Source organism: Falco punctatus, assembly GCF_963210335.1.
Source record: "Falco punctatus genome assembly, chromosome: 2".
Classification (NCBI taxonomy): Eukaryota; Metazoa; Chordata; class Aves; order Falconiformes; family Falconidae; genus Falco; species Falco punctatus.
The window spans coordinates 32,224,860-32,237,791 of NC_137581.1; the positions used below are offsets into that span (position 1 = coordinate 32,224,860).

Genomic DNA, 12,932 nt, shown 5'->3' on the forward strand with positions numbered 1-12,932 from the left:
ATACCACGGGCCAAGAGAACAGTATGTGGTAATGAGAAACTACAGGTAGGTGAGTCTGTGAAGAACCAGGTGCCACGAACAGCTATCAAATACAGTAATACTTGGGCTTTCTGCCACCAGTTCCCAAGTTTTCTCTTAGTAAAAACCAACCAGTTAAAGTAAGTTCTTGTTGCAGTTGTGGTTTCTTCCCCCTAACAAAATTGCAAGCAAAGAGACCATTTAAGTCACAGAAGATAATTTATCAGTAAAGAAAATACAAATTTACTTTTATTATAACCATGAAGAGGCATTACTTTAACAATTAGCTGTACATTCAGCACTCAGGTATACATCTGTGCCAAATAAAGTCAATTTACTGCTAAAAAAGAACACTTCTCAGTGATGCACTGCCTGTGCTTACAGGATGTTTATTGTCTCTGTATTACAGTTATCTTGACAGACAAGCCTCAGGATACAGAATGAAGGTTTACTCTTGGACCAAAATAGGAGGCAACGTTTTTATTTAAAAAAATTAAAACCAGCAAGTTTCTAGTCAGATAATATAAAGCATCTTAAATTAATCTTTTGAAAGTATTTACACTATTTGTAAACGTAAATATCTGAAACTGTACATGTTTAAACAAATGTTCATTTAGCAAACAGGCTGTATAAACTGATTGCTCTTCTAATCTTTCAACCAGCTGTCCTAGAGTTGTCTGGGTACTCCTAGAGAGAAAAAGATCCCAAGCACAAGAGTGGCTACTGCAAAGGTTTACCCTTCACGTCTTCTCTGTACAATGTCTGTATTGTCAGTCCTAACTCTGTACAGCGACCATGCAGTCCTTCTGTAAAACTTTATAAAAACCAAATATACATATATTACAATGCACTGGACATTATTTTACAGCCTGTATTTCTACATAAGTAAAAAGAATGGGCAAGTTTTCTTCCTTGTTAGTTCCTTTAGGTATTTTTTAAGGAGTTATATAAGGTTTTACGAGTACCATTTTTTTGTACCTCAGCACCACTGCTGCAACTCTTCTCATGGTAGATTGAAACCCTACCATCTTAGTCTCCAGCCACGATTTATAACAAGAAAATATTAAATCAAAACACCACTGATGTGCATGGAAATTTCTACATATTTAAACTACAGAACAAGTTTTATAAATAAGTTAAAAATCTGCCATGTAAGTCACCACATTCTTCTTTTGCAGTGCTGCACAATAAAGACTTACACACTGAGACACTCTAAAGCTACCTGTAGTGCTTCATTACATTAATGGCCAAGTGTTTAGTACTCAGCTTTCTGAAATAATGACCAATTAATGCATCCTGAACAGTGTGCACTGTTTATCAGTTACCGAGTACTTATCCCCTGTTTACAATGCTGATTTGACAGGCTTGAACACTCAATTTCTGACATCCCCACACCCCGCTTAACTAGCACTCAACTTCAGCGCACAAAGGCTGTACAAGTCCCAGTTCCCACTTTAAACAATATGACACCACCATTTGATCTTGGGTAAAGCAAAAAACCAACTCTGACCCAAAACTAAGTAAATGAGAATCTCAATGCTAAGCGTTGCTGTAAAGCACCTGCAAACATGCAATTCCCTCAGAAACAGAAATTATATTGCACAACTTTCCATTGCAAATCTCAAGGATCTGAGATTCTTTACACGGCAGAAGGTTAGAGCATGAAACTTCAGGTCAGACCTCACAGCTCCCAGTCACAACAGTGTAAGAAAAACAGCACATCCAGCGTTTCAAGAAATGCTTCATATGTGGGAAATAAAGTTTGCCCAACTAAGAATGTCTGAATTATGTTCAAGCACGTGGTTGACTGCCAGGATTTTTGGGGAATTAAAGAAATATCAGAGCATGCCTGCTTTAGTCAAATTCTCATACGAACGTGCTTACCTCCAAGCCTTGCAAATACCTATTACTGCTCCCATTCAATTCCCTCCTCTTTATTTCCAGTGTGTCTTTGAAAGTACAGCTTTTCACTGCATAAATCAGCTTATTAAAGGAATGCAAGAAAGGTTTTTACATATAAAAAAAAAAAAGATATTTCAACTTTGAAAACATCTGGATAAGGCAGTAACTGAGCTTTCATAAGTGATCAGCAAAGGGGTTTCGTTATATTTTCTTCACCCTCATTTCTCAAGCCAATGAACAGAAAGACCTTTAACAAACCAATAAAACTTTTTTCCTCTTTTTTTCCTGAACCAGGGTTAAGCAGCCTGAATAGTTTTGATGCAGACTGGCCTGCACAGTGGGATCCTTAGTCTACTTCAAGCAAATGTCTTTGCATTCCCTTCACTGCTCGGCATTCAGCTGAAGCATATTTCAAGCAGCCTCACTGTTGGGCTACTTAGACATCGATAAAAGTAAGTTCACCTGAAAGACAAAAGGAAAGCCTACATTAGACAGAGCGGCTAAGTTTCAGAACTGATGTCTTACATTTTAACCTTTAAACAGGATTCCTAGGAAGCAGACAGAGTCTTAGATGAATCCAGAGAAGACAGCTACAATAACAACTAGCCAAAATTTCCAGTCAAATGCCCACCCACAGGCTTTTTAAAACACAATTGTTGACCATGCCGACTAGTCGTTTCAGCAGTCACAACCTACTGTGTCAAAGTGTCTAGTATGACTTCATGCGTTGTCAAGGAATTACAAATAATACATATACTGGCAAAAAGTGTTAACGTTCACCTTAGATATTTGAACCACACTGAGGATCCTTCACAATACTTGTTTCACATAGATTACGATACGGTTTCCCATACACTTCTGTTTGTAGGACATTTGATCCTACAGATTAATAGATAATTAGAGGAAGCCATCTCCTCTAGCACAACCCCACCTCCTTCCAGTAGTGCACCACTCCCACTCAGTGCTCCAGGACAGTTACCACACATCCCTGTAGCCACATTCACTGCAGGCCACGTCCTCTAATCTAAACTAGATTATCTGTTTAAACATTGGCATCCTGGAATAATCGCAATTCTATCCACATTCCCTGAACCACTAAGGGCAAAGTGAGATTTTTAAAAACCTATTTAGTTTCTGTCAGAGCATCCTAATACAGAGAATTCTTAATCCAAATCATCTCAGAGACTAAAGACCTTATCATGCAGGGTTACATTACCATAAACATCTGCACATTTTCCCAATGCAATTTACTTCAAATGAACCTTTGTGATTCTTTCTCATGCTTCCTAAATGTAAAAGTTGCTGCTTTTTGCATTTGTCAAAAGCAAGACTGCCTTCAAACACAGAGGCTTTTTTAAAGCATATTCACTATCTTTGATAGCTCTCTGTAAAGGCAATGCCCAGAAATGGCAAGATTCTGCCATGATGTTGTACAACTCAATCCCCAGCAATGTCAATCACCACCTTCAGTTTAAAAAAAAAAATCTATTGGATATTCATAAAAAGAAACAAAAAAAAACCCCTTTTAGCTGAGAGCCTAGAGTTCGGATAAAGCCCTGGGTTTAATCATCCAGGACTAAGGGGTACAGTAAATAAACAAAGATTCTGAACACTAAAAATACTAAAAATGAAAAAAATTAATGTTTAAAAAAGGCCAGTTACATGAAAGAGTAACTGATAAAACAGGGAGCTTCCATATATACCTGTTCCACTGAAGGACAAGCTATGATCTGGAGATCTTCTTCACTAAATTCTTCCTTTAAGAAAGCATGGAGTTTCTGAAACATTTGCTGAATGTTATTCTTTTAAAGAAAAGAAGAAAAAACTCAGTATAAAAAAACCACAACACCCATCTCAAACACAAACCAGAATAAGCACAGTGTACATGGAATAGCTACTGAAGTGACCAGATAGGGAGAAGCACTTGAGCTTTAAGAGCTTTTGTTCTAAAACAAGCCCCTAAAACAGCCACAAGGAATCCACATTGGCTGTGAGATGAAAACTCAGCTAAGATATGCTAAGGTGAACCACTGAGTCCTATGGACTTAGCCTGGAAGCTTAAAACTGAAGCTTTGCTCTTTCTGGTGGGCTTGCAGTGGGTCTCCCATTAAAGCTGTATCATTCTCTCTGCCTCCAGTGCTTCTGCCCATGTGTAACTGACCAAGCTGTACTAGTTTTGGCTAGGACAGAGTTAATTTTCTTTATAGTAGCTCGTATGGTGTTAAGGAAGACACGCAGAATGAACAGAACCAGTTACTTTCCCTGTAACGTGTATGTTATGTAGGCTGAGTATAATGGAGGGCAGGAGAGCTGTTTTGTTTTGGGTTTTAAAGCTAAACGTAGCATTACAAAACATCACTAGATTGGGTTTTGGTTTGGTTTTACTTTATTTTGTGCGTCTTTACAACAGGCTTCTCAGATCAGGGACACCACAGTGACTGTTATAGTTTGTTCACTATTACATACACATGGTATGTGTCATGTTTACTGGCTGGACTGGTAGCTTAGAGTAACTCTACAGACACATGTATGTATTTGTGTCTGTATAGATACACATACATTTATATAGGTATGTTATACATATAACCATATACACACAGAAATATAAGGCGAACGATCCACAAAATGTGTTTAAAGTCTTTAACTAAATGAAGGCCCAACACTACAGAAAAACATGCTGAAGTACATCTAGCAATACTCACCCTAACTGGCTTAAACAAAATTAATTCCGTATCTTTATTGGACAAGTATAACGACATGCTTCGTAACGTTGATGGCAGCTTTGTTTTTATTGTCTTGTAAGTGGAAGAGACCAGATCATTGATCTTTGCTGAAAGTAAAAGAAAATATGCTTAATAGGCTAAAATGTCATTCTGCTAGTTGAAGTCTACACTCTAGAGTATCACCTCCACTTTACTGGGGCTGATCATAACCACAGGTTTGAGTGAAAGGGCAAGAGGGGATGACCGGTCTGTGCAGCACCATACAACCACAGCACGCCAGACAAGGCTTTTCTTTTGGGACCTACCCATGACATTAGCCTCTCTTTCCCTACAGGAAATGCATCCAACCCATTTCTGCAAGCTGCCACATCCTCCTGAGGTTCCTGAAGTCACCGCCTTCCAAGAGCAACAATGTTCTAAATAGCCTCCCCCCTAGAAAACTTGTCTGGAAAAGAAACTGCTGGGAAATAAACAGTGCTAGTGAAGAGAAGAGCCTGTCACAAATTCTCCTTACTGACCACAGGCCACGTCTGTAAGAATAAAGGCTGTGCAGCCATCTGGATTTTGAATCAACCAAACGGGAATCCTCTCTCAGACCAGACCTTCCTTCTTTATTGCTAGGTATTTTAATGATATTACAATATCTTTGCTTAAAGGGCAGGGGAAAAGTACATTTTGTAGCTTTAAAGTATCAAAGTTAATATACTGTATTTATTTTTTTCCCCTCAGTTTTTACTGTGTCTAAATCTTCTCCCTACTCCTGCTTCCCAGGCAAATGACTCCAAGAAACAGCAGAAGCTCTGCTTAGATCTGCCTCTACACACATAATTATCTCCAAACAAACATTAAAAACACTGCCGAAGAAGCAGGAGATGTTAAGTAGAAGCTCAAGTTAGCCCTTGAGAGTCTGACCCATGGAGCAGCACTGAATTATGAATGAACGAGGCTAGCTTTGCATTTTAAGGACATGATGCAACAGAAGGTTCCAATGTATGGATTGGAATAAACAGATTTCTCAGTGTCACCCAAAAGCACAACTTTGTAATGTGAAGAGCAAAACAACCCAGGAGCGTCTAAACTACTCCAAATGTTCCTAGGAAGCATCCACATTTTAATTCTTAAGAAGAAGAAAATGAAGCTAGATTCAATTTTTGCATAGTGACAGGAAAACTGAAAATAAAGCAGGTACCAAATGTACAGACAATAAAAGCTTCAATGCAGATTCTTTTTTTGCTACAAAAGCAAAAGCTTTATCTTAAATGTAATCAAATAATTCCTTAAGCACATTCTGTATGCAGTTGCAGAAATGCTGTTTTCATGCAAGAACAATCACAGCCTGAGAAATACTCAAGTCATTCATCTAGTGCACCAATTAAATACATATTCTGAAGTTTGTCAGGTTTTGATTTAGAGGCATCTTAAGACATTTAAACTAGCACAGAGGTAAAAATGGAAGCCAGGATTTTCAAGAAAAAGGCAGACAGTTCTTAGGTACTTAGAATTTTTCAAAATCAATCACAGTCTCACAGTCCAAATTAATCTGACCAGCTTTTCAGACTCCTATGCTTTAGAAGTCAGGTACAGAGACAAATGACATTCTGAAATACCTGAGCCCCATATAACGCAGCTTCTATTGGTCTACCAAAAATGGTGAATGGAAAGGTTTTCTTTCTCCGTTTGATGAAAAGTTTTTAGAAGAAGTCTCAAAGTAATAAATGATCAAAGCTTTATTAGCCTACAAGCACCTCAGGGGTAACATGAATATAAAACAAGGCAAATACCTGGTTGCGCCCACGGTTGCTGCGAAAGGCTGTATTTGGGACCTCCTTGAGTAGCCATTGTTTTTAAAGCAGCTACCTAAAGTAAGTACAACCAATAAATTAGTTTCTTTCAGTTGAACTCACAACAAAGTGACCAAGCCACAGTTGCACAAGTCTGTTAGATACTGCAGTGTATGGAATCTCCCCTGCTCTCTCCGTTCCAAACCCTGACTTAACACCACACAGGGGAAGCAGCCTGACAGAAGTGCAATTTAAAATTACAACCATGATTATTTCTTGAAAATAAAATTTAAAACAGGATTAAATTTACAAAGATGTTTAGGCACCTAAGGACACAAAACCTCAAAAGAGGTTTATACTTAAGCAGGTTAGTCAAACTCCCCAGATTCCCAATGAATCACTGGGATCACCTGGACAACCTGTCAACCTCACCAGTTACCCACCTATATTTTAGGCATGCCACTGGCTCCTCACCCCAGTCTGACAGGCATTGGTAAATTTAATACTGTAATCTTCTAAATTCTCAAAAAAAAGCAGCTGGGATATTTGGATATTTATGATGTCCATGGAATGCTGTAGCCCCACTTTGAGATGTGAGGCCACATTTTCCATAAATAAGGATCCACATCACACACTTCATTTTCCAGAAGTAACAGATCTTGCTGTGTGGTCTTCTCAAGATGCTTAAAAATCCTGAGCTCTACAGCAGGTTGTAGAAAGAAGTACATTGTAACAATCTATCCCCTAGAATGCCCAGTCTTTCTGACCAACTTCTATCAGGAATTTCTGTCACGGACAGGACTTGGGAGGTAAGTCCTGCTCAGCAAGCACCTCACTGGCGTAAAACATGCTGAGAACAGAAAAATTTAACACACTTCACAGCCATAGTCTAAGATGTCCCTCAAAAACACACAGGACCCAAGATTATTTTTGAAGGCTTACTAATTCAGTCAAAGTAGGCATTTTCGCGCAAACAGAAAAGCTTTTGCCAACTTTCACAGACCTGTTTCAAGTCAATGAAACATTAAAGCTTCTTGATCAAAATGTATTAAGGGTTGCTTTTACAAATGAACTATGCCATGTTCCTTTAATCCATTAATCTCAAAAATGCCCGGAAAATTGTTGTTGGAACTTAAAGGGAATCATGACCTTATAATGGGAAATGCCACCGTCTTCAGTAAATCAGACAGAACTAGCAGCTTCTCCTATACCCAATTTAAATACTAATTCCCTTGTCCTACTGGTATTTCAGTTAGGTTAATGAACATAACATGTTTGTACCTTTGTCATGAACTCCTCCAGCTGTTCTATAAACTGTTTGGTTTGCTGCTGAATAAACTGCTCACAAGCTGATTTCAGATGACGATCTACATCTTTCTTAGAGTCGATATAATGTTCTCTGATTTCTGGAGTACCCTTGAACAGAAGACAATAATTCTCTCCTTTTTATTTGCCAGAGATCACCACCTGCCTGAATGATCCAATTTTTCTTAATGCAATAACACTCCATATTACCTCCAGTAAGAACTGTATCAAGGCGTTGTTGCTGTTTAGTCTAAAAAATCTTGAAACTGTCTTAGGGTTCAGGATTTTAAATGCTGCATCTGTGAATCATAAAGTCACTCACATTGTAAGTCAATGGCATTCAGCTCCAGGAATTAAAAACGTCAATCACTCATTTACACACAAAGAATGGCCTAGCATGATTAGGGCTATAACATTAATATCTCCACTACCACTAGGTGTGGATGCACAAGTGCACAGGCACAGAAACACACAGAACTTGATCCACTACTTTTCAATTGTACCTATGGCAAACCTGAATCTAACAGTTGTACAGTCTAAACAGACATATACATTACATGAACCTAACAAATGACTGATACTAGCTGCAGTGCCATCAGCACGCAAATTGTGCGAGCTCTTTTCCTTTTGTAACTGTAACTAGAAGTGAAAGACTTTTACATAAGCTATGTAGTTAAGCATTTATAAACCTTATGCAGAATTTGGACCATGTTGCCTGGGAAAACCAAGTACAGCTGCATGAAATAACTTAGAACTGGCACTCTTTTCCTCAGTGCTTCATTATTTTAGTTAGGACTAAACAACAAAACATCAAGGTTGATATACACTCATGTTTATGGTCTCTACAGAAGTCCCAAGAAAGAAAAGCACCAATGTCTGTAATTAGCAAAAGACGCTGAAATTATTCCTATAGTGTTAACAGGATGTTGTCAACTTGAAATCTAGTCAAACTGGGAAAAAGAAAATTATCAGTACAGTTTCAGTATGGCTTATTGCCCTAACGCCATTCATTTATCATCCCACACAAACATCTGTGCTTTTTTTTTTTTTTTCATTTCAAAAGCAGTTCTGCACCCCTCTTGCTGTATAAAACAATGGGAGGGAAACCAGACATGAGTTAAAAGTGCTGTCAAAGGCATCAAACAGAGGGAATACTAGATACCTAGGCATGTAGGTTTTGCACTGAACTAAGAATCTGCACTCCTAGGCAGTTAAAAAGAGACTGCAGAGATAGATTAATTATGTTCCCTGCATTATTTCAGAAACTTCACTGACTCCAAAAAGAGCCTAAATTCTTGATTAGAACCCTATAAGCTAGTCAGTGTGACTCCCCACTGTTTACTTCAGTTAAATGAACCTTAGCATTATATTACTACAAAAAAAAATCTGGGTGGAAGCATGACTTTTACATTAAGCAGTGTCCCTTTGTCTATAAATGCCAAATTAAATCTTAAATCTATATACAAAAATCTTGGCTAGAAAACAGTAACACTCCTATTAGCCACATTATTTTTCTTCTACAACTCATCCTGAATACAAAAGCCCTACTGGCCTATGCTACACTACATTAAGAATTAAGCACAACGTCCATCTTTCCAACACCACCGCCACCACCCAATATAAAGAAAGCGTTTTCCATTACTTACCACTACCATGTGAAAAGCACTGGCTGGCACAAAAATTTATTCAATTAAATGAAAATGGAGAACAAACTTGTGTGTCAGCCAGGACAAGACACCAAAAGGATGTATTTGCCCTTTAACCTCCAGTCAACTAGAAACTACTCAACAGGTAGGAGGTTTCATTGATGTTCAAATGCAATAGGTGAAATGGTTAGTGTAAGATTTGCTTGCTTCAGAGTTAAAACAGCAGCATATTAGATGGCAGAAAAGCAAAGTTATTTTTTCAGCTTTCTCTTCTAGAATGGAAGAAAAGAAACTTGACATGCTTCCAATTATTTTTCCCATTATCTTTATAAACCTGACAAGTGCATGACAGTTCAGTTTTGTATTGAGAGGGTTTTTTTTTTCCTGCATTTTACAAAGGAACCACAGTAAATTTCAAAAATCATGACCATGGCCACTATCCTCTGCTCTCTCTTCCTATAACAGACATGGTTGCTACATGAAACTGTTCAGCGATACTTTCTTGAACTTGCAGCCTAAGAAATCCTTTCCATAACAAAAGCTCACAGGAAGGCCTAGGAAATCTTCACTAGTTCTAGGCAAGTCAACTATGTATTGTTAAATTCACCTGCTAAACAGCAGTAATAATAGTCAGAAAAGAGGAAAGACATCTCTGTGCAATAGAAATATAGATTACTTAGCTGTTCTTAAAAAGGACTGGATAACTAAATTAGGTCAGCAGTAAAAAGCAGTCAAACGCATTTCATACAAAAATAAAGAACATGTTAGATACATCTTGAATTACCCTAAATCAGAGAATGGTTTTGGGTTGTTTTTTTTTCAGAAAAGCTTAAGAACAAAGCAAGAGATTAGAACAAGCGTACAGGTCATTGCAGGTGAACATAAAATAAACCCAGTTTTGCTGGCTCATTGAGGGAGGACAATCCCATCCCATTCTGTAACCAGCAACTGTTTAGTACCTCTAGTTTTCTTAAGGTCCAGGGAAATTTCCTTAATGGTGAAATCAGTGTGGAAAGGAGCAATTTGTTCACGAAGAATCAAAAGGTGTTTTATTAAGAAAAGCTGTCCATCAACCTGGGTCTACGGCACAACAAGAAAAACAACATGCATTACATGTTAAACAAATGCCAACAATTACATGAAGAGCAAAATTTCAACACCTCCACTTTTATTAGTTACAGCCTATAACAAAACTAATACTAAGAATCTTCCTAACAAGCTTTTTCCACTAGTCTGCAGTGCCACTAACTACACTCTGGGATCAACAAATCCCACTTCTGTACTGTTGCTAACATACCACTCTACAGAAGCAGACTTTATTCACTTTTCTTAGAAGAATTAGATTTCACAGCCATATTACTAAATGTCCACATTAAGTACAGGTATCCGTTATTTGAAAGATACAAACCTATTCTTCACAAGAGCCAGAAATTATTTCACGTAATTCATATAATTTATAGTTGAAAAACATGACATTCTAAATTTTTTTAATTATTACAATGATTAAAAAAAAGCCAGACAGTTAAAATTTCCATAATAACTTTGATTAACCATGCTATTGTGCAAAAGTCTTATGAAGCATTTTTCTCACGTCATTAAACACAAAGCTTAGTTAATTTCTAAACAGTACAGCAAAGATACAAAGAATAAAACAAGGCCAAGTTCACACTGTTGAGTATCAGTTTTGGACTGCTTGTTATTTTAGCTGTGTGCTTTATACTGCATGCTGCTTTTAATCTTTGAAGTTCATGGCTCATTGAGGTAAATGGAGGAAGACTCAAGAATTCATATTTGATTTTGCAAGCTGGAAGAGAACTTTCCTTGATATAATGTTAAATAAAACAGTAAAGAAGAAATTAGATTTAAATCTGAAGTTTTAACAAATAGAAGTGTTTACTAAAAAATGTGGTGGAAGGGTTTCTTGAGATTTTATAGTTTTTATTCTTACATGCGCTATTTCACTAGATAAAGTTAAATTAACTTGCATCAAGAACAAAGTGGTCCAGATCCTAGTCCTGGGCCAACCTATCCAGGGTTCACTGCAGGATGAGTTTCATTCTCTGCAATACTTTAAGTCGATGGTGATCTGGGATGTACAGTGCTCAAACGGGTAATTAACTGTAGAGCTCTGAATCAATTCCATATGAAACAGTTATCTGCTCAAGCTAGAAGGAAACTGTTTGAATTTCTTTTTAAAGATACTACATTTAACAGATATTTTTCAAAGGATACTCAAAAGAAATACTTCAAAACAGCTCTTTACTTCTAATGGCAATTAAAACTTTTTCATTACTAAATATTTATTGCTTATACAAATCCAATAATTTTCAGCCTACTAAGGTTTGGGAGTTTTTTTAATTCACTTCCTGACTGTTAGGAATTAGCAAATTACTACCATATTTATATTAAAGGAACTGTGAGGGGAAAAAAAGGTTTACTCCAACTACTGAAAGTAACATTTAAAGTTAAAATTATGTGATGAAACTGTCTTGAATGCTGAGCAACACATCAGATCAAGCCTTCTGTTAACAGACAGTTCTGAATGGAGAATACTTAACAAATCTTCCCAGTGAATTTAATATTGAGAAAATTTTTGAAAATGCAAACAATGAAGGCAGAGAAAAAAGGAAGAGAGTAACAGGCAGTGAAAACAAATACAGGGAGCAGAGATTTATAGCAGAAATTTTTATTTAGGTATCACTTGATTGAATTCACATGAGCCAGAGCAGCCTGTAAACATGATTGCTATGATTTGCATTCCACCTTTTCAGACAGGCTAGCATGTGAATCATTATCTTTGCTTTACAATGCACTAACCATAAGTAAAAGCTGGCAAATCCATCAGGTCTCTGGGGGCAGAGCAACATGCTTTCACTGAGATTTCAACAGAATTCTGAACCACTACTTCACGGCTTTAGATATACACGGGTGGAAAAAAGAGATCATACCCAAAGCGCAGATGCTGACCTTGTTTTTGCTGATAGAATCAGCAGCTCCCAGCAGCGAGTGGATACAGGCAGATAAGGCCTCCTGCGATAATCCCTGAAACACTGCCCTCTGCGGGGAAAAGGAAATCAGACCAGAAAAAGGTGTTAGCAAAGCTTAAGCAGAATTTAAGAGCTGTATCTTGTGAAGGATGTGCTTACCAGCACATAAAGCTCTAGATTACTTAGCTACAAGCATGTCACCTAAATGCAGTAAGACAGGATGGAGCGTTCATATATAAAAGCTTGCTACAGCACTTAGACTGGATACAGGGATACTCAAGCACGCCCTGTTCACCCTCCGGCTCGGAATTTGCAGCTGGGTAGTGCCATGGTCAGTGACACCTAATGCATTCACAGCTAACAGCATGAACGATGTTTTTACTGGGTAACCTGACTAGACACTTTACGTGTCAGGGTATCTATCTGTGTGCACAATTTATACTTGCTATAGAAGTGAGATCATTCAAGTGAGCTTAACCTCAAGCAAACTCAAAAAATTACCTCACCATTTGCACCAGGTTAGTAAACAAACATGACAGCTGCCATGGCCCAGGTGACACAGAGTAACTC

General features: G+C 37.7%; 1 protein-coding gene across 2 annotated transcripts in view; it reads right to left on the minus strand.

Annotated features, from left to right (window-relative positions):
* Positions 1-249: 249 nt before the first annotated feature.
* The window catches only part of COG3 (component of oligomeric golgi complex 3), a 33,538-nt gene continuing 20,855 nt past the window's right edge, over positions 250-12,932 (minus strand). Inside the window, exons 16-23 of one of the 2 annotated variants that reach the window (XM_080376769.1) lie at positions 12,343-12,432; positions 10,335-10,455; positions 7,940-8,028; positions 7,706-7,840; positions 6,425-6,500; positions 4,623-4,750; positions 3,624-3,722; positions 250-2,382 (exon numbers count right to left, since the gene is read on the minus strand). In XM_080376769.1, coding sequence (XP_080232895.1) covers positions 2,353-2,382; positions 3,624-3,722; positions 4,623-4,750; positions 6,425-6,500; positions 7,706-7,840; positions 7,940-8,028; positions 10,335-10,455; positions 12,343-12,432 — 768 coding nt within the window. In that variant the 3' untranslated portion in view covers positions 250-2,352. Of the gene's footprint in view, positions 2,383-3,623; positions 3,723-4,622; positions 4,751-6,424; positions 6,501-7,705; positions 7,867-7,939; positions 8,029-10,334; positions 10,456-12,342; positions 12,433-12,932 lie in introns of those variants that run through there. The other variant, XR_013926233.1, reaches the window with a different exon arrangement.